General features: G+C 40.4%; 2 protein-coding genes across 3 annotated transcripts in view; one reads left to right on the forward strand and one right to left on the reverse strand.

Annotated features, from left to right (window-relative positions):
• The window catches only part of WDR48 (WD repeat domain 48), a 29,625-nt gene extending 22,328 nt beyond the window's left edge, over window positions 1–7,297 (forward strand). Inside the window, exons 15-19 of the mRNA XM_049799134.1 lie at window positions 449–554; window positions 2,711–2,798; window positions 3,361–3,437; window positions 4,511–4,703; window positions 5,289–7,297. Coding sequence (XP_049655091.1) covers window positions 449–554; window positions 2,711–2,798; window positions 3,361–3,437; window positions 4,511–4,703; window positions 5,289–5,384 — 560 coding nt within the window. The 3' untranslated portion in view covers window positions 5,385–7,297. The remainder of the gene's footprint in view (window positions 1–448; window positions 555–2,710; window positions 2,799–3,360; window positions 3,438–4,510; window positions 4,704–5,288) is intronic.
• A 4,409-nt stretch (window positions 7,298–11,706) lies between these two features.
• GORASP1 (golgi reassembly stacking protein 1) lies at window positions 11,707–21,048 on the reverse strand. Of its 2 annotated transcripts, none has more exons than XM_049799140.1 (9): window positions 20,918–21,048; window positions 18,475–18,555; window positions 17,559–17,762; window positions 16,784–16,870; window positions 16,343–16,473; window positions 15,631–15,772; window positions 14,977–15,121; window positions 14,466–14,621; window positions 11,707–13,768 (listed from the first exon to the last, which is right to left on the reverse strand). In XM_049799140.1, exons 1-9 carry the CDS (start codon window positions 20,978–20,980, stop codon window positions 13,485–13,487), a joined length of 1,293 nt encoding a protein of 430 aa, XP_049655097.1. In that variant the 5' UTR covers window positions 20,981–21,048; the 3' UTR covers window positions 11,707–13,484. The 2 variants fall into 2 exon arrangements, with proteins under 2 accessions (XP_049655097.1, XP_049655098.1); XM_049799141.1 differs by lacking the exon at window positions 20,918–21,048 and adding an exon at window positions 20,291–20,478.
• Between the last annotated feature and the right edge of the window lie 1,107 nt (window positions 21,049–22,155).

Below are 22,155 nucleotides of genomic sequence, written 5' to 3' on the forward strand. Positions count from 1 at the left end.
CAAATCCAGGTAGAAGAGCAAAGCTAACATCCCTCAGAGTTCTCTACTGTCAGTGTAGAGGAGGAAAAATAGTCTTGTCTCAGCAGAATCTCTGTAGTTGATTTCTACTGTTAGTATTGTTAAGTTTGACAAATCCTCGGAATACTGTTAAGGAACTGGAGAAAACTAGTAATCAAGTTTTGGTTCATGAGCTCTATTTCCCTTTTCTCAGAGGCTTTTGAAATAGGCCTTCCACAAGCTTGTATTGATCTAGTTGCTCTCTAGTGTTCCTTTTTATATACTTGCTGTGTGGTGGAAGTAGGGATTTTCTTGGGTTTTATGAAGCTTATGATTTTGTTAATTTATGAAATATGTTAGCTGTAGGTGGAGAAGACACTTTTTTGGACTGTGTATACCCAATTTTAAGGCCTAGTGCTGTATCACTGTTGTGTGTATTTTTTTCCAACAGTGAATGGTGAGCAGGAGAACAGAGTCCAGAAAGGAAATGGATACTTTCAAGTGCCACCACATACACCAGTTATTTTTGGTGAGGCTGGAGGACGCACTTTGTTCAGGTATAAAAACTCAAGAGTGTAAATTCAGTGGCTAAACAATCACTTCCTTTGTGCAAGCAGAAATGTTATCAAAATGTAATACTTGCATCCATTCCATACTGTACATTCAAGACATGCCTTTGACAGGCAAAATAAGCAGCTGTTAATGATAATTTTGCATTGTCCAACTGAATATGTGAGTTTGAGCATCAGCAACGTGTGGGGTTTTACAATGGTAAGAGTTGTATGTTGTTCTTAGTCGCATGTCATAGCTTTGAGATCTTTCTGGGTGCCCTCTTCCTGCAAACTGATTAACTGAACTTTTTTTTAGAATGAAATTGTGCTACTTTAGATTCTTGTAGAACTTCTCTTATGGGTCTGTTGTGCTGGTCTTTGAGCATTAATGACTCAGACAGGAGATCCTACTCACTAGAGAGTTGGTTTCTGCTCCCAAAATTATAGTTGGTGACCCATTAGAAGGTCCTAAGCTCTGGCAGGTAAGAGCACAGGTTCTTTATTGTAATGTGTATATACTGATTACCCTTCTATTTCTTTTCATTCTACGTTGAAAAGCCTAACTGTGATATATGATATGTCAGAGACAGTTTAAGAGTGCTGCAAAACAAATGCCAAGCTTTAAAATACCATGAAGCATTTAATATTTAAGGACGTAGTGAATTTTAAATTTGAGGGGTGAGGGAATGTTTGATTTGATGGTTTTGTTTCACAGGCTGAATAGGCCCCAAAATGACGTAACTTTCAGTCCCTGAATTAGTCAGTAAACCAGGGTGTTGTGGTTTAACCCCAGCCAGCAACTAAGCACCACGCAGCTGCTCGCTCCCTTCCCTCCCCCAACCCCCAGTAGGATGGAGGAGGGAATTGGGGGGGGGGGGGGGGGGAGTAAAACTCATGGGTTGAGATAGAAACGGGAGAGAATCGAGGGAAAAAAAAGTAAAACTCATGGGTTGAGATAAGAACACTTTAATACAACAGAAAGGAAGAAACTAATAATGGTAATAGTAACAATAATAAAATGACAATAATAACAATAAAAGGATTGGAATATTACAAGTGATGCACAATGCAATTTCTCACTACCTGCTGACTGACGCCCAGTTAGTTCCTGACTGGCAATTCCCCCCAGCTCCAGTCTCCCCCAGTTTCTATACTGGGCATGATGTCCCATGGTATGGAATACCCTGTTGGCCAGTTTGGGTCAGCTGCCCTGGCTGTGTCCCCTCCCAAAAGCTTGTGCTCCTCCAGCCTTCTTGCTGGCTGGGCCTAAGAAGGTGAAAAATCCTTGACTTAGTTTAAACACTACTTAGCAACAAGTAGCAACAGCGAACTGATGAAAACATCAGTGTGTTATCAACATTCTTCTCATACTGAATCCAAAACGCAGCACTGTACCAGCTACTACGAAGACAATTAACTCTATCCCAGCTGAAACCAGGACACAGGGTAACCTTTTTCAGCTTTGAAAACTGATTATTTTTTTTTTCCCCTCTGCAGTATCAGTGTATTTATATTGTAGCTGGGGCTTAGTATTTGCATCCCTTCTGTACTGGTGGATCTTATGCAGCTTATTCTCAAGAGAACACTGAAAAGACATGATTGGAGGGAGCAAGCCATGCTTATTGGACCTCAAAGGTGGCTTAAGGACTGTCTGACAAAATACTTAATTGGAATTGATAAAATTATATGTGGCTTTGTTTCACCATTGTGTGTGTGCATTTCTTAAAATTGGTTTTATTCTTTCCATTTGGTGAGGGCTTAACAGATGCTTTATATGCAAAACTCATTTTCCCAAAGCAGAAAAGAATTGATTTGTGCTAGGTGCCTTTCCCCTTCTTCTGACAGTTTCGTACTTCAACACACAAACATACGCAATCCACGAGCAAAGTAGTTTTTTTTAATTTCTCTGTGCCATAGCCTATAGTCTCCTGAGATACTTTTCCCTGTTTCTGCTCTAGGGATGTGTCTTCTTCCTGCAGCTACTTTGTCTGGTCTTTACAGAAAATACGTGATCACTTCCCCAATAAGTTTGATGATGTGAAGGGCCAGCTAACCAAGCTCAAGCTCCCTGCACATTAAAAGGGCAGGTCCTCTCTGAAAGCTTTTTAATGCACATTACAGTAATTCTTTTTATTCATAAAGGTTATTTCTGTATGTCTTAGGTTATTATGTCGGGATTCAGGTGGTGAAACTGAATCTATGCTTCTTAACGAAACTGTGCCACAATGGGTAATAGACATCACTGTGGATGTAAGTATCATGTATAGATTTTGCTTTTTCGTTGTTTTTTTTAAGATGAACTACAATTTTTTAACTGCACAAGATGTGAAATGACATTTTAAATTTTTGCTCTGTTTCTATTTAAAATAAGTGGTCTCAAGGTCTGTATTCAAGACCCTTTGAGATTCATTTTTTTTGTGTGTCCAGTTAAGGTATTTTTGCTCACTTTCTTTTGACAGAAAGTCTTAGATAAGAATTCAAAGCACTGTGCATAATTGGTATCCTTTTCAAGTGTGGAGCTCAGGAACAGAGAATACTTTTCATATTGCAGCAGCCTTTTGATACTATCTAATTGCCTTTGAAATAAATGATAATTTATATTCAAAAGCTAGATGGTATGTGCATCTTCTAAATTGAAGCATCTCAGGAATATGAGTAATTTGGAAGTTGGCTGTGGTGGTTATGTTGATTAAGAATTTCTCTTGATTTTTGATAATTAGGAGCTGAATATACATCACATACCAGCTGGTGGAAATAGGAGCTGGTAACAGTTCACCATAAATTAACACTTTTCAAATTTTTTTCTTTCTAGAAAAATATGCCCAAATTCAATAAGATTCCCTTCTACCTCCAACCTCATTCATCATCAGGGGCAAAAACTCTAAAAAAGTAAGTAATGCATATTTGCTCTCAAAACTGCAGAAAGAGAATTGCAAGCTCAATTAAAAAAAAAAAAAAAAAAAAAAAAAAAAACAACACCCAGTTTGCCAGAGAATCATATTGTGCTTGGAGAATTTGTAGAAGTTTCTAGTCATTTAAGCAGCATCACTTTGAAGCGTTGAATTATATCAGAGTATTTGAAAGAACTGTAGGTTTCTTTTGGGTTCAGTGGGCAGTTGCTTAAGTTTATCCTAAGAAATGTCTACGAACTAACTACTGAAATTAGACTTTCTGTATTTTGTGGTATTAATCAGAAAACAGGAACTTGCAGATTGTTACACTGTTCAGAACCAGTTTTATATTATGTTTCCTATTACTAACAGTGGTGAGTAATAGTTTTTAAAAAGGAGAAGGTACAAAACATGACAGTAGGGAATGCAAGATAGTCTGCCTGTCACACTAGCTGTAACTGGGAGCTATATAGGTTAGAAATCAATGCAGGTCCTCGGATATGAGGTCAATGTCATAGACAGTATGCCTACCATTTCTATGCAACAATTATCAGTATTTTCCACAAATGCCTAGTTCCTCTTTAGGTCTTATTGAATTCTTCACATCGGAGACAATTTGTGAAAGAGGACCTTCGTAGGCTTTTTGTGTTCTTTGTACTAAAACCACTGCTGATTATTACTTTAGAATGCCCTTCTGTTAACGTAGTAAGGTGAACAGCATATTCTGGCTTACCACTTTTATTATTCCATGCCCTCTGTCCTTCTCTTACTAATCCTTTTTCTATTGAAAGAATGAGTGTTGTGTACAATACTTTTAATCTAAGGTTTGATTTTAATTCGGTCTTTTGAATATCTTGCCACTTATCTGAGTCCCTTTTGCTGTGTGACTCTTTGGATAAATAGCTGTTATGATCATGGTATTCTGCATGATCCTGATAATTTCCTATTAAACTTATAATATAAAGAGCTTGTCTGTGTACTTGCATAGTTTGCTACAGATTAAGGTATTGTGAAGATAAGAAATGTCGTTTCTCAAGTTTTTTCCTGCCATACTTCACTTACCTTGTATAGAGACCGACTGTCAGCAAGTGATATGCTTCAGGTGAGAAAAGTGATGGAACACGTGTATGAGAAAATCATAAACTTGGATAATGAGTCTCAGACAACTAGCTCTTCCAATAACGAAAAAGCAGGTGAACAAGAAAAAGAGGAGGACATTGCTGTGCTAGCAGAAGAGAAGATTGAACTTCTGTGCCAGGACCAGGTAAGTTACCTGGGCGTTTTAGCCTGTGAACAAAACCAGTGTCTAGCAATGTATCAGTTGTGAATTTCTGAATACTTGAAATATGCTATATATTATCTGTTACCTTTAAAACTAGGTGTTTTGACGTCATGTTAACTCACTGCTGACACAAGTTCAGACAGCTGCAGATAGCCAGATCGAAGAATTTATATAGCATGCCTGTTTAATTTGGTCTGACTAGTAGCCTTTATAGGATTACTTACTCATACTCAACAAACGGGCTTAACACAATTCCAAAGAGTTCCATTTGTAACATTTTTGGAATGTTTTGAATTCTACATTTCTAGCAGAGTTTAATTTTTTTCCAAAATATTAAGTGCATGAAGATTAAATATTGAGGAGGTGGTTGTAATATGAAGTAACATGTTACATTGCTAAAATCTTTCAGTAATGCATTAGGTTTACTTGCTAGTTGAAAAATCTGAGCCTTTGCATGGTTCGTCTTTGATGTCAGTTCACCCATACATGCAAACCAGAGTGTTTTATCTTTGAATTTCTGTCAATCTATCAGATTTGTGGAGTAAAAGATGAATTTTTACTGTTTAGGTTCTGGATCCGAATATGGACCTTCGAACTGTAAAGCACTTCATTTGGAAGAGTGGTGGTGATCTGACGCTTCATTATCGCCAGAAATCAACGTGAAGGGAGTGTTGGACCCAAATGGTTGCTTATTTACTTGACCATACTGTACTGGTTCCAAGAGTAGTACTATAGAAGCCCACTGAACCCCTAAGGTAGATGAGACTTCTAATGACTCAGTATGGACGGAAAGTATACATTTAATTGAAGTGACTAATAGATCTGTAATATAGAGGAAAAAAATCTATATGACTTAAACTAAAGTCTGTCCTAGTCTCATCCAATGAGATGGGAAGTCCCCAAGTGGTTCGTGTTGTGTGAGGTGTACAGAGAACGGATGATAATCCAGTGCAGACTTTTGCTTCCTCCTTTTTGCTTTTGTTTTTCCAGAACATATCCTCATCTGCTCATGCTTGATATGAAACCATTTTGGCCATATTAGTCGCTGTGTTCACAATATAATTCAGAAGTGCACACAAGGTATTTTTAGTACATTCCATTCATAGAGTTCCTACAATGATTTGTCACAGGTTACTCAAACATTTCTACCACTTGAAGAAATTTGGAAAAGAAAAACAACAGAAAATAGGTATTGCATACTTGAAAGAATTGGCCCATTTAATTGCAAATGAAGGGTTAATATTAGAAGTGTTTTAATACTGCAACGCAACTGTTGCTTTAGAGAGCTGTTGACATGCAGAATAAGAACACTAGATAAATATTGTAGCAGGGTCAGTCCAATGATGCTGTGCATCATAATAGAGTGAACATGCTTTGCAGAAACTTAATGAGGGTGTTTTTTTTAATATATATAACGACTTCCTGCACTGTGTCCTAGGTGTTCTAAAGACACACTAGTCTAATTTTTGGTAACTGTGCTCCATAACTATGTGACATTTTGTTAAACCTTCAGACCATTCTGAAAATAACTTCATATGTTTAATGTTAAACTTCAGAAACTTCTCAGCAGATTTCATATTCATGATATAAAAATACTTATCCTTCTTTTCCGAAGTTTTATATGCAGTTGTTCTTTTGTTATAGATTTATGCAGATCTTCTTTTCACTGTTATTTCTAAAAATCTGTGACTGTCATAGACTCATAGTAGTCTTTTATAGAGTTTAACTTATTGGGGGGAGGGGGTAAAGGCATTTCAGCTTTTTGTGAGAAAATGTGGGGCTGTCCCAGAAAACTATTTGTAGCCAGAACAAATTACAAATCCTCATAAAGAAATTGTGTAAAAATGACTCTTATCTGAAGCAGAAGCACAAGTGCCTTCAAAGGGCAGTATATTATTTGAGTTTCTTCAGGAGACATATGCTCTTGCCCTTCCTGTATCTTGCTATCAAGATTTAGGTTGAGGCCTAAAGAAAGTCCCAATAAATTATATTACTGGGATTGTATTGGTCAAACAAAAAGTGAAATATTTTTCATCGTATTTTATTTGAAAAAATAGTCAAATCATTACCTTCTGCACTCTTAACCTAGCTAAACAAATTCATGGCTTAAGCAAAAATATGGTTCAGAACTAAGCTAGCACATCTTTTTCCCTGTCATTTGAGAGTCAGTTTCAGTTTTTAATCCCCATTTCTGTGTATGCTCAGTTTGACACAATTGTGCTAAAACTGCACATTTTTAGTGATATTTGTGAATTAAATGCTTAAAAAGAACTGTAACTTTTATTGATAAATTGTCCTGACTTGTATTTATTAGTAGCAAGGGTCTACGCTTGTTCCAATAGGCACTGTTTGCGGGTTTGGGGTTTTTTTCTGGTTGTCTTGCTGTCCCATTGTATACATTGGAATTGCTCCCAGTAATTTTGTTTGAAATCAGCCAAGGTTGTAATTTTTCTTCTTTTTTTCTTTCTAACCATCCCAAAACACAGTTTCAGGAAAGATTGACAGAAGAGTCTGCAATGCCAGAAGGGTAAATGATGTTTCACAGTTGTATAGAATAAAAGGCTTTAGTTAAAATATTTTCCAGTTGTTTTGTGTATTGGATCAATTATGCAATTTTAGAGGTTGGACTATTGCCACTTAATGGTTGTACTACAAAGGACTTCAGAGTCCTTTGAAGCCTCAAGTAATAGAACAGCTGAAGAAATGGCAGTGCCTTAACAAAGTCCCTTTAAAGAGGATCTTGTAATATGGTGGGATATAAGACTTTAGCAGGCCTGCAAGCCTTCAAATGAAAGTTCTGAGATCCTGTTGAGGTGGAGAATGTGCTCAAATCATACTGTTTGCATGGGCAGTGCGTGCTTTTGTACTACGAAAATATTTTGTGCCAACACCAATGTAGTACGTAAGAAAAGATAGCCTGGCTACAAGTGACTCATGCCAGTTGGCATGGAGTTTTCTGGATGTGGAAAGGTTGTAGCACTGTAAGAGACGCATGGGAAACCAAGACTGGGTTTCCTGATGCTGAAAACACCAGCACAGAATACTCAAAGCATTTGCTGTGGGGACTGGCAACTCGGCTGCTCTCAGAGGAGACGCAGTAATTCAGCGACCGAATGTGTTTGCAGAGGCTCCCAGCATCCATCTTAGATGCCATGTCAAGTGAGAGGCATTATTTTGCTACTCCCCTTTAATTTCTGTCACCTTTTCTGGAATTGTGCTGTCTGTAAGGGTCCTGAAGGCAAGAGCAGGAGAGGCCCCTGCACAGCGTTAAGTTCATATGAGAGTCACAGCTCGTTGGGACGTTGTGGACTGAGATAGAGTTCCAGTTTGACAGAATCATAGGAAATGCTGCTCATTTGTAGAAGTTTTTTTTTAATTTCCAAGTTCATAATGGAAAGGAGTTGTAAATCTAGTATTTAGTAGTGTAACCTGTGTCCCAGAAAAGCATTTTTCTATGACGGGCAATTTTTTTTTCCTCTTCAGGTGCAGTAGTGCTGAGAACAGGAGAGCTAGGCTCAGTAGTTGCAGCTGAAGTGCAAGTATCATTTTAGGAAGAGAACTACTTGAAGAATTTAGCATTAACTTTTAGAAACACCAAAAAAATACTTAAAATAAGCCCTAGGCAGGAGATAATAATGTAGTTCAACCTCATTGCCAAGCGGTGGGAAAATAAGGGACTTGGGATTTATTAGTTTGGTTGCCCGTATTCCATGGGAGAGGGGCAACCAGGGGACTGACGGTGCACTCCTTGGTCAGTCTCGAGGAGAGCTGCTCGGGGAACAGCTGTCCCAAGGTTCAGATCCTGCGAGCTGAAGCGTGGGCGACTATCCAACGTGTTGACCTGGGAGTTGCCGAGGCAGGGGAGAGAGGGAAGTTGCAGAGGTCATTTTGCTGAGGTGATTTAGCATGGAGGTGCCAGCGACGGGGAGAGAATGCATTTGCCAAAGGTGAAGGTATAGAGTGACTGTTAACATGTGAAGCCAATTACAGGACTCCAAATTTTGGCCAGTACATTGCACCAAGGTATTTTTCTTTCACAGGGTTCCTATTTTGATTCAAACTTTATCCCTAGAAATTTCTTGAACATGACATTTAGGGTCAATTTTTAAGCACATAATGCTACACTTGTAGATGTGCTGATGGCTCCCCAACAGAGCCAGGTGGAGTTACCTCCCAGCTAGATAACAGAACTGTTAAATGCACATGCACACTTAAATATCAAGAAAATGATTGACTACAGTAGTTTCCTGTACTGTGGTGGAGGTTTTTCTGTAAGCAGCTGTACAAACATCATGCAGACCAGAGGTACTGATGAGAGGCCGGGTAGGACATGCCCTATCTCTCTCTGAGGCTATTTTGACACTGTTCTAGGCATCTTTTTCATGGGACTGTGAATGCTTAATTACTTTTTGTAGCTCAGAAATGTAACATAAACCAAACGACTGCTTTGAAATTGCCCTTATGGCAGAACCAATGTGAATTAGTGTTTGCTTAAGGCAAAAGCAAAGAGGGAGGGTGTGTGGACATTAGTGGCAATGCCCAGAAGTAACAGATTAACACGCTCAACCTGTGGCTGCTTTCATGTAACAGCCAGAGGCAGTGGTGCCTAGTTCTTGGCATTAGTGCTTGGAGGTGGAAATACTTGCCCAGTTATGGGGGAAGATGGAGAAGGGTAAGGGTGCTGAGGGGGATGCTGGATCAAAGGCTTCTCCCTGGAAGGCTGCCTCAGCTGCCTGCCTTTTCTGCTGAGTTCATGGTGTAGGAGAACAGGGGTGCTAGAATAGCTGAAGGCTCCTGCTTCCCCAGTTAGTGCTGTAATCCTTAGTGCTAGGTGAGATTACATTTTGAACCCCCCAAGCAGCTATGGAAATGCGTAATTCAAGCCCATCAGTACATGTGAGTGGTGTGATCTCTACTCCGTATTGCAGTCTTATCTTCCTGCAGCATTTCTTAGTTACAACTAAGAGAAGTTCAGTCAAGTGTGGCAACTTGGATGAACAGCTTCTGAACACAGCCTAGAATAGTACAGCAAAAGATTCAGTAAATTGTCAAACCTGCTGTGAAAGTTTGAGAGGGAAAACAAAGTCATCACTGCCTGAATTTAGTATTTCAACTGTTCTTGCCAGTACTTACTCACCTTAAAGATGCTAGATACATTTATTCACATGTTCAAGTTCAGCTGGAATTAGTTCAGCATCCCTATTGCTATTAATAATAAGATTTGCATATTTATCTCTAGGATGGTTATTTCCTTATCAGGATTTTTGGGGGTTATGCTCATTGCTAGTATAACAGGGTTACTACTGTCTGAAGTTCCCATGAATCAAGTAGTTTACCTCAGGAGGGAGGGCTTGGTCCAACCTGCTGAAGTTAGCTGTGCTGGGGGCAAGGCTTGACCAAGTTGTTGCCGCCCTTGTTGAGTAGAGTTGCGAGCATCCGGGCGGATAAAGGTCCTGCTGCCCCTCCGAGCACCCATCCTGTGTTTAACCACCATCAGCACCCAGGTGCTCTGGCCCATTAGCAGAGGCATGGCTTAGAGATGTCTTTTGCCTAATCCTTGCTGTAGCGCTTGAGCTCCTGGTAGCCTCTTTGGATTTAACGTCTGCCAGACTCACGTCCTCAGGCGTGACTATTAATCCCTGGTCTGGAAGCTTATCCTGTTGTGTCTGGCCACACCAAAGTGTCAAGCTACACAGCCACTGCATCCAAGCTCTGAAGTTAGTACAAAGCACTCTTAAGGCAACATCCTCCTCCCTTTGTTTTGCCCTCCTTGTGATATTGCTGCAATAATCCTTTTTGTGTCTGTGAAAGAACTATCACTGTCAGGTTTGTAGATGCCCTCAAAGTATACAGAAGCAAACAAGGCAATACACAGCTTTCCTACTTACCTGGAAAGAGTAGCTGTTTGGAACAGCACCTGGGTGATTGTGATTTGTTGAGGGTTCTTTTGTTTCAAATCCCAAATACAGAAGTGGACCGCTAGAGCCATTTCACTCAAAAATAGCTGTCTTCTGCAACCATTCATTTGTTTCAGACCAAAATAAAATATTGCCTTTACTACTTCAGAACTGGTCTATCCTCACAGGCCCTATGAGGTACATTTCTTTCAGCAGTAGTACCTGGTCATTCCCTTCCTGAATCTTCCCCAAATTAAGATGGTGGCAGCAGCAGTGAGGTAATCACAAATGCTCCACCTTGGTCTGCAGCACATAGTCTGTATCAGAGGGGGTGGCTCTCCCGCTGTCTACACTTGCAATGACAGCAGGCAGGTGAGGCAGGAGTCCCCCATCTCCAGCACAATTAGAGCCTCTCTGAATCCAGCCACTCTCAGGAGCTTCTCCTACTCTTTTTAGGTTTTATTTTGAAACTAAGAAATTCTAATCAGCTTTGTTACTTCTGCACCCACAAGTAAAAGAGTACTTTCTACTTCTCTGTTTCAGCAGGGAGGTAGCTTCAGGCATTTCAAAATGTAGTCTCCAAATTGTCAAGAGAAAAGGAATTTGATGAGGACATTAAACTCTTCAACTTATTTAGCATTTAAATGATAAAGTTATAGGTTAGGAGAATACAACATACCACTGCTAGAGGTTTAACTCTCTATTTGGTTTTCTAAATGGGTATGTTAGACCATTGTTCAGTTGGATGTTATGAAAAAAGAATCAAGTCTTCATACACTTTTGAAGACTCCCCACCTCCCCTTCCAAGAGCCATTTAACATAAATTAGGCTGGACACAGACTGGCATAAGTGTTAAGCCATTTATTACTGTGACATCTGAAATTTAGTATCAGTTTTGACATTCCCTGTTCTTAAATTTCTAAAGGGTGCTTACGGTACAGCATCACCTAAATGAGCTACTACCAGCTGAAAAACAGTTTTGACAAAGGTGTAAGATTAGAAGCAGTCCTAAATAAAGAACAAAAAAACCAAACAGATCACCTAGATGTTTTCAGTCATCAGGCTCCGAGACCAAACAAACTTACCAATAGCTTAAATTACATTTATTTTTAGTGTTTGGCTGTTCACACTTGTAGCAGTCAGTGGAGGGAAGAAAAAAGGAAATTTATTTTAGCAATATGAGAAGAAAATCTGTTCATTATTAACAGACCATTTAGCAGACTAGATTTCAAATCTCTTAATTCTACTACCTGCAGTTAAGGGCTTAATGCATTCTTCTTTAAAGCAAAAGATATTTTGACCATCCTGTTCAGAGCCACTGTATTTTATGTGAAAACAGTATTTCAGACTAACAGCAGAGACGAAGGAATACAAAGGATAGATTTTATCTAAGGGTGTACTCATCGGAAGACCACTCTTGCTTTGCAACTTCGCCTGCACCCCTTTGCTGCAGCTGAGCTGTCACGGGCACAGCTGTGTGACCCAGACTGCCCATCCTGCATTGTTAGTAGATTTCAGCCTAGTCAGTCATTTCGCTTACTGATCTCCATAGTGCACAAGGGAGAAACGTATCAGGAGACAGGGCAGACAAAAGGAAATCAGATGATGTTGTACTAAAGAAGTATAGTCTAGTTTATAGCTTAAACACACACCTAACCTTGTACCCCATTCTCTTAATCTGTGAAGGATTTTCACCACACTAACTGTACCAGCTATAGTGAAGTTATTCCCAAGCAGCAGCCTTAAAACTCCATGATAAATCACTGCCCTGAGAGGTATAAAAACACCCACATTTCTTTCATTGTTCATTTCATGTTTGCTGTTACATTCAGAAGTTATTTGAAGACAAGTGCAAACAAAACAAAAAGGCTACAAAAAGCAACAGATGTTGCTGCACTAACATGCTCCATCCCCATGTCTTAAACTTACCATGATTTGTATAAAAATAGAAATGGATAAATAGTAAAGCACAACTGAAGAAAAGCTATTTCTCCATCACTACAGAAACCAAGACATATTCAGCTCCACTGTAAAGGCTAATCACCCTGAAAACACATGGGCCTGGCCTAAAATCATCTTTGACTTCAGTTTGTTTCAAATAACCATCATAATTCCCCCCCTCCTTTTTTTTTTTTAAAAAAAAAAAAAACACCACACAAAAACCCCAACAGACTGTGAGACAACCCCCTCATCCACTGAAAAGCTGAAGTGAATGACAGGACCCACCAACATGATTTTGTCCTATCTATATGCTGCAACTTCAAACCGTGCGGTACTTCCTTTCCTGCAAAAGTAGTTGTAGAGAAGGTACATGAATAACTGTTACAGAGAAAGGACTCTAAACCAAGAACAATAACACTTGGCAGAGTAGTCATTAGAAATAAAGACATCTTGGGGAAGGAAATGCCTTGAAAGTCACAAGAACTGTCTAATTGAGGTGTACCATTAGAAAAGCTTTCTAACAAGTCAAAACCATAACATTATTTTTTTTTTAATGCCATCAATGATACTGAGAAAATCATCATTAAGCATCACTGTTCAGGCAGAGTGCCTTCATCAATACATTCAGGAGCAGTTGTAGGCAAACGTGAATTCAGGAACTTGGCATTTTGCCAGTCTCCAACTTGTTTCTGCATTAATTGCTCCATTAATTCGGTGATTTTGGACAGCATTCAAAGTTTGAACACAGATCAATCCATTAAACCATGACCGGAAAAGACAATAGGATATGTATTTCTTATGATTTCTTTTATAATATTGTCTACACTAACAAAATAGATAACTGTAATTCTTTCAAGATCAGAAAAATATTCCAAGCTGTAGTATTACACCATACGGCGGTCTGTAAACAAAAGCAGCATCCATTTCACTCACAATCTTGTGCAGCTGCTTCCTCTTTCTGTTCACATGCTGCTTCATCATCTGGTTTCACCGGAGTAGTGGATAATGAGCTCTCAATACTGTTTAAGAGCAGCTTTGTTTCTTGGTTATTGGGATCAGTTCCTAGTGTCGTTTTTGAAGAAATTTCATTAGGAAGAGCAAAAGAAGGTAAAGATGGAATTGAAGGCAGTAGGTCGTCCAACTCGGGCTGCTTGACTGAGCCTTCAGAATGCATGGTTACATCTTCAGGGCCCAAAGCTGTGGCATTTTCTGGGAAATGGAAATAGTTTGTAAAAAACCAAAAAACTGTCAAGCTAACAGACAGTGCCTCTGGTTACCATGCATCTAGAAGAATCAGCTTGTACAGGCACATAACCAGATTCACAGCTGTTAAATACACGGGCTGCGTTCACTCAGTTCTCCCCAAATCCAGACAACTTGATGGTGCAAGCATGTTTTTAAGAAACCATGAACGATTTGCTCTGCTGTATTCTTATGCTAGAGATGTTTTATTTTGTGTTACAACTCTTAGTCACCCCACCTTTTAAAAGGGAAAGGCATCCATAATGTGAAGATTTTTTTTTTTCTTTAAAAAGAAAAGTCACTATTAAGATGACTGCAATTTTGTTTTCACTTTACAACTGTGAAGACAAGCCTGTGGTACAAAAATTAATTTACACCAATTTTAGAAATACCTACTTTTAAGATCAGTTTAATTTGGATCACCAACATTTTCATCTAAAGAAAAAGACACACATTCTGTAATCTTACAAAAAAAGCCTATTAGTTTTTTCCACTTCTATACCTGATTTCTGCTACTTTTTCCATCTCATTTTAGCCAATCCCCTTTCTGGTTTTTTGTAAAATTGGCTTATTTCCAGAAAGCATGACACTGTTGAGCAGGCGTGAGTTGGTGCCATTCCAGAAATTAGGTCAGAGGCCTAAAGGAAATCTTGAATACACTTACCAAAATAAGCAGGAGCGTCATTGTTCAACATTAACTTTTCAGTGCCTACTAAAGCATCTGCTGCTGGCATGTTGAAGGAGGCAGAGGAAGACACGTTGGATACTTTTGTGAAGTTAGTGAGTTCAGGAAATGAAATACCAGACATGTCTAGAAATCCTGAATGAGAAAGCAAGTATTAGAGTACTGTTTTATATAACACAGAATTCTAGATTCAGAGACATGTTATATCCAGATTTAAGTCAGTGAAGTCCCCTCCCCACTAAACGCAAATAAATTTAACCTCACTGTTAGCTGACATCAGTGGAAAGACTTCTACAGAATGTTCACCTCAGTCAGGCTCACAGTACCCAAATTCTACAGCTCTGAAATCCACTGAAGTCAAAAACTTCAAGGAAAACAACCACCAATGCTCATAGTGCTGCACTTAAGTCTCAAACTTGTTTAAGAGCTTATTAGTCTACTTAGAAGTCCTCTAAAGAATTGCTGAAAAAAAGCACCTAAGAAAATATACCTGGATCCATGACTCTCTGGAGAGGAGGAGGAGGAGAAAGGGAGCTTTCTGGTGAATAACCACTCATTTCTTGATCTGTGGAATGATCCAAGTTCATAACTATTTCAGAGTTGTCACTCTGAGAAGTAGGTGCCAATAATGGAGTCTGAAATGACACAGTAAGAAGGAAAAGCATCTTTTTATATTGAAAGCTTCACCTGAAGATGACCTTCCTATGAAAGCATTCTGCCTCAGTCTCCAAGTACACCAATTCAGAGAGAATCTATGATGCTAAAACAAAGTCAAGCCACTGATTAGGACATGTTCCAATGTAGCCTTTTAAAGCCAGTATGTTCTTAGAAGAACAGTCCATAATTAGTTCTTGTAGGCATATTTTATTTCCTAGTGAACGGGGTATTCTTCTAATGTGATTCTCATTGACTGATACAGCTGTAGTATGCAGGTCTTCAAAACGGGAGGAAAATATCAGCCAACACTGGCGATCTGTCATCTGCTCAGCATCATCAGTTCTCACTCTCCCTTCACCTAACTCCATTTCAGTCAAGCAATACTGTATGTTGTACTCAAATATACTGTGTTATGAATGTTCCAACAAGTAGAAAATTTTGAAACTCCAGAGAACGTGCCAGAGGTATGAACTTACTTCTTACATACCTCTGTGTAACCATTAGCAGATGGTACAGGAGTTCCAGCTTCTGGTAGGGGTGAAGGTGGTTTGCTTTCTGGCTTCTTCTTCGATATTATAGACTGTGTTGGAATTCTGTGCAAATAGCCATACCCAATACCACATCCTAAACTGTACAAGAAAAGTAAAACAAGACTTGAAAAAAAGGTGTTCTTAACAAAGCTAGTAAGCATTTTAAATTTTGACTCTATGAAAACAAAAAGAGTTTGAGTCTGTATAATCTATAGCAAGATATACCTACCTGCAAGAATCATTTCACTTACTTATAGTACTCAAGGAACACTCTGCAATTGACATTTAGACATACGTAGCTTAGCTTTCAGTTGATTATTTTTATATCTTTACAAAATATATAATCTGACCTGATGTGGATTTTGTTCTTGCTGTAACTGAATGTTTGACTATAAGAATGTAGCTAGTGAATCTGCTACCGGGGAAGTCAACACGGGTTTTGCCATTGGTTTCAACTCAAACAGGATTAGGTCCAGAACATGTCTAATTCCTAGTTCTAAGCTAGTTTTTTTATGGGAAGATGAACAGTTTTGTGTGACAAGTGTAAGAAAACAAAGCTTAACTTGAAAACAACAAGCTGTAATCAAAAGTAATAATACTCTTAACAGGAGCTCATTTACAGTGAGTATATAACCTGTCATCAGCCAGTGACTGTCCGGAGATCAGTACCTTCCTTCTCCACCCCAGGCTCCATTGGGAGTCACAACTACCTCTCGAATGGAATCTGCTTCAGTGTTATAAACCATCAGCTTCAGCGGCTTCCCCTCATGGGATTCAATCAGTGAAAAGAAATCCTCTGACTAAGAAAAAAAAAGTAAGTAGTAGTTATTAAACTCAAATGTGCAAGACAAGGAGCTGGAAGCAAGTTAGCATTTTATGAAGTTACTTACTTCAATGTGAGATATTAAAAACCCAGAGACAGACTAAAACTCTCTCATATAGTTTGATCTTTAGGGGCAACTCTTTTTTTATTGTCACATTAAAAAAAGATAAATGTTTACCTCAGCTGTAAAGCATCTGTCATAAACATCAATCTCCCCAAATCGCCAAACACTATCCCCATACGTTTGATGTACATTCAGTTACTACTTGAAAGAAAATGTACCCTACCTCCTGAAGAATCTGATCAGATCCAACAATGTAGTCAGTGTATGGCTGGAGACCAGCTAGAGCTGCAGGAGATGCAGGTTCAACATCCTGTAGAAGAATGATACGTGTCATCTGTACTCAGAGCAGGATAAACTACGCCAAGATCAAAATAGAAAGCTAACTCCAAAAACAACAGAAGGAAAGAATGTTTTGTTTATGGGACAAAACAGAAGTCCTTGAACAGTCTACATCTAGGTGTGACATCTTGTAAAACATGCTGAATAAGAAAGACCAGGATGCTACCCATTCAAAATGAGGTATGAGATACTCTGAAGACGTTGAGAAGTTGCATTTATTTAAATAACCAGAAATGTAACAAACAGTCTTTTCTATTCAGTTCTACTCTTTCAGCTCTCCCTCTTAATTTTAAAATAATTTTTGGTGCTTTTTGAAACATTATTATTCATTTAATGAAGTTTAGCCAACAGAGACACCAATCAGGCCAGAATCTTTTTGCTTTTGCCATTGAATCTTCAACATAAGATGAAAACACCTCCTCATGACACACTATTTAGTCCGATTGGGTTGGAGTTATTTTTCTTCATAGTGACAGGCAACACTAAAAGTCATCCACTACTTGTCCCTCTTCAAGTAGCTCAGACAAACCTTCAAGACTGTGTTGCATTCTTCTGTGCGATTTCAGCATTGTACTTCTACATAAAAGTTACTTCTAAACATTACGCCTTAAAACAAGGTTATATGAACACTAACGAGCCACCAAAGAATTCTGTCTCACCAAAACATGCCACACATGTTCATTGGCTCCCTGGAAACTGCAGAACCTCACGCTGGCTCCAAGAAGACCTTGTCCTCCCCACATATTACTGGGTATCACCTCCACCTCTCTTATTTTCATTGTTTTGATATTATACACCTCCAGCTTCACTGCTTTTTCAGCATTTGCCTTCAGCAGATCTTTCAACATGTTGTTTTCTTTATTCTGTAGAGCGCAGAAAGAGATATATGATTAACATTATTTCTAGTTGCACCTGTAACACAGATGTCACACCTGTGGCGGAATTCGAATACAAAGACCCCAAACCATCAAAGTTTAGGCTCTGTGTTTCACAATCAGTCCTAGCAGTTCAATTTTCTTTAATTAGAAAGAAGTCAGTACTGTCAACTCATGTCCCTTTACATAAGTACTTACTCTGTTACATCACTTACATTCCTGTTCTTCGTAACTGCTATTAAATAGTATCAGCAATATTAGATCTCAACTATGTGGTCTAACAATAAGGAGCAACATTTTACTTCACGCCTCTGATCCCAGTCCTCCTTTTTCATATTTTATCAAATGTTGAAACAGGTTTGTTTAAACAAATGTTGAGCTCTTACCATTGACTCCCCAGTTCAATATCCACCTTGTGGCAGAAAATATGCATGAATGATATTTCATAAACATTGTGTTAATCTGTTAAGAAGTTAAGGTGACTAAAGGCATAAGTAAGACTCCTCAAATTTGGATCCAGCCAGAGAAGAGACTTTGAAAACCACCAAGTTTTACTTTATCTTTTGAATGCCATATGCAATGTCCAATATGAAAAGCTTTCTTTACTGTGACAGCTTTGGCTTCTACCCTTCATCACTACAATACCCATATTTCATGCAGGGGAAAAAAAACCCAAACAATAAAATCATTTGAGGCTTACAAGCCTAGTGTGTCCTATGGCAATGATAAAATCAAAGAAAGGTTCCAGTCCTCCTTGTTGAGCTGGGGAGTTTTCTTGAACCTGCAAAACATACATTTTGTTTTTATTATAACATTGATCTCTAGTTACATTAGGTGCCAGTGTTAACCTTTACACTTGATTCAATGTTTACTTTTGAGTTGAGCCAGAGATGAGATACCAAATGACAGACCTTGGGAAGCAGTCCACAACTGTGAACTTATTTTTATAAGGCTATGAACAACAGGTGTCCAAATTACGCTGTAAGAAACAGGGTTTGAACCCCACGCAATACACAAGTATTGTGATTCAGAGTGCACAGCATGGAATTATTAAATACTGGAGACTTTGGAGAAGGGCTTAGTTTTCAAAGTGCTGCTGCAGGATTTTCTTCCATGCTGCTAGTAGCCTGAGCACATCAAGAGACCCCAACTACATCACAGCCATTTTTTACATAAGCACAATTTACAGCTAGGTTCCCAGAATTTACAGCATATTAGAATAGGAACACTTAAAAGAGTATGCTACAAACGCATGGCTAACCACAAGTACTGGTCAAGAAGATTGCCATCACTTACAAAAGATTCATAAGAAATAAGAGTTGCAACATCTCAATTTCATTACAACAAAGTTAGTGTAAAACAGATGTAATAAAGAAATATAGAGAATACCTATTAAAATCCATTCACAACAGGATAAAACCCACCAAGAGTTACACAGAACTTGATACATGCAGAGTGTATGAGAGTATACCCACTTCAAAGTTTACTAACAAAGCAACATGATATTAAGGCAACCACTGCAAAGGTGCTAACAGTTTGCACTGCTTTTAACTTTAGTTTTTGTTAACTCAGCAGTACAGCCCTTAACCTGCAATATATTTGACTCCTGAAAGCCACCCCACAATTTAAGTGCTAGGTTACAATCCACGCATCATCTAAACTAAGTAGTTCATTGCTAGCAAAGTTAAAACTGCTATATATTTATTTTTTTTAAATAAAGTTGTACTGATATTGGGGCTTCTGCTGGCATAACTGTCTATACAAGTTATAAAATATACTTCAGCAAAAGCTTTTAAAGCAAAAAAAAAAAAAAAATCATGCTTTATTATTAAACAGTCAAGACTGACCACTGTAACCACAATTGGAGTAGGAAGTATTAACTTTCATCACAACCCTAAACTGCACTAAAAGCAAACAGCCAGCTTATACCAAACCAAAAGTTAAAAAGGTTAAGAAAGTTTACATCTAAATTCTAAATAACGTGCAAGAAGCCTTACAATGAAACTATCACGTAACACAACGTCAAAGATGAAAACGCAGACAAAAAGAAGTACATGGAAGTTATTTCGGAGCTCATGACATTGTTGTTCAGATGCCTAAAAGCCACACAGATTCCTACACGAACCTGTAAGCTGCAAAAAATCCTGCCGTATTTGGTTTTCAAAATGACACCATATCAAAAGTTGCATGAATTCCCCGGAGGAAAAAGAAATTACTTTGTCTCCTGCACGCTGTAGGTCACCAAAATCATCCTCCAGTAGAGAAAACTGAGCAGTATCCTGCACTTAACATGAAAGGAGGAGGAAGCTGGTGACCAACAGTCATTTCTGACGGAGTTAACTCAGTTAAGGAGACTTGACAAAAGCAGATTACATAACAACACGGGTACCCTAAACACATCTTGTGATATTGAGAAACACAAACTGCTGATGAAGTGGAAAGGAGCAATGTGGCAACAACGCCTCACTCTTATTTCGGGGAGGAAGACCACCAACGAAATGAAATGATAAACTTACGCAACAGCTGTCATCAGCAACACCCCCGCCTATCTTTAAGCTCCAAGATACGCACTTAAACCTGTGTACGTCCAGGCCATTTGCCAGATAGAGGAGCTACAACAGATCGGCATCTACATACAGCGCCTGTGAGCAGCGGCCCCTCAGGAAAACACTGTCCGGAGCAGGAATTAACCCCAGCCCAGACGCTGTAAAGATCGGCAGAGAAACTAGCCAAGTTTGGGGAGTTTGGAGGGCAGCAGGGAGGGCTCTACTACTCTCAAGCTCTTTCAAATTCCTCGAGAGCAGCACACAGGGCTCCCCTCGGCCCTCGCAGTGGAGGCTCCGAGCCCGCCGAAGCCGCCGGGGCGGCCACCCGCTGCCTACCGGGAGCGGAGCGGCCGCTCCTCCCCTGCCGTCGTGGCAGTTCTCTGGAAAAAAAAAACCAAACCACACAGGTGGGTGGCCAGGCAGCCCGCCGCCCCGAGCCCAGCGCCCTCTCCCGTACCGGGCTCGGTCTCCCTCAGCCACCACAGGCGGCGGCGGAGGGGGGAGGGGGGGGGAAGCGGGACCCCGCCTCAGCGCCCGCCGCCCCTCACGGCCCTCCCGCTCTCTTCCCCCGCGTAAACGGCCGCCGCCTAGCCTCACCCCGTGTACGTGGAAGCCCTCGGCGCCGCCGTCGGGGACCTGGGAGCTGGAGCCCAGCCCCATGCCCACCACCGCGGGGCGGGACGGGGACGCTCAGGCGGCGGCGGCGGCGGCAACGAGCATCACCCTCGCGCCCCTCCCTCAGCGGAGGGCGTCGCAGGCCTGAGCAAGCGAGCGCCGAGCGCAGCACCGCCCCCGCCCCGCGCTCGGCAGAGGGAGATGAGAATCGGGTTCCCCTCGATTCCCTGCCGGCCCGGCGGGGCGCGCTGAGGCGTGTAACGGCCTTACCGACGGGGGCGGGGGAAGCGAGGCGTTGCTGCGGGAGGGCGGGGCGAGAGGCGGGGGGCGGGGCTCCCGGAGGGAAGAGGCGGGGAGAGCTCTGAGGAGAAATGGCGGGAAGCGGTGGTCGATGAGCCTCGGCCCCAGGTGGCAGCCCTGAGGAGAACCGCGGCTCCTCAGGAGGGAGGAGGAGAGTGAAGCGCCTTTGCCGGGGAGGGAAAGCCTGCCCCCGGCGCTGGAGACGCCCGGAGGGGCTTCCCTGTGAAGGGAGGATGGGGGATGCTGCCTGCCGAGCCGGGGCAGCCCCTCCGGCAGCCAGCGGGCAGCCCGGTGGCAGTTTGGGTCCCGGAGCACGCTACCACCCCCCCCCCAGTTCCCATTCTAACAGCCTTTTAAAAATTACACTCCTGTTAGTGCAATCCAGAAAGAGATGATTATTTTTTACCAGTATCTACTCTGCACATCTCAAAAGAGCGAGTGTTTCTGACACGTATTACATACTACGCTCAAGAAAAGTTTTTCCACCAGCTGAGACAATTTTCAGCCTTAAAGCTGAAGAAGCAAATCAATGGTCCGGTGTTGCTGTTTTTCAGGACATAGGGAGCCTTGTGTTTAGGTAATTATTAAGAAATGGTGATAATTCCATTGCCCTGAAATTGCATACCTGCTCCGCTCTGGTTTACTTAGGATGAATTCTTCTGATTCTGCCTTTAACTCATTAATTGTAAGTTACCAAAAGTTTTCAGAGTAATAGTAATAATTTGAAGCATTATTATATTAACATAAAGTGCCTGTTACATTTCCTGTGTGAGTACTTTCATTCCAGTATAGAAGCATCCATTTTAGTAAAACTCCTTGGTAGTTACTGTTCTCGCCTCCAAGATGTCATTTTTCCAAAAGATCCATCCACATAATTTCTGCGGTTCAGGCATGATGCGTAAAGACCAAAGAGAAAAAAA

This window comes from Accipiter gentilis, chromosome 4 (assembly GCF_929443795.1).
Source record: "Accipiter gentilis chromosome 4, bAccGen1.1, whole genome shotgun sequence".
Classification (NCBI taxonomy): domain Eukaryota; kingdom Metazoa; phylum Chordata; class Aves; order Accipitriformes; family Accipitridae; genus Astur; species Astur gentilis.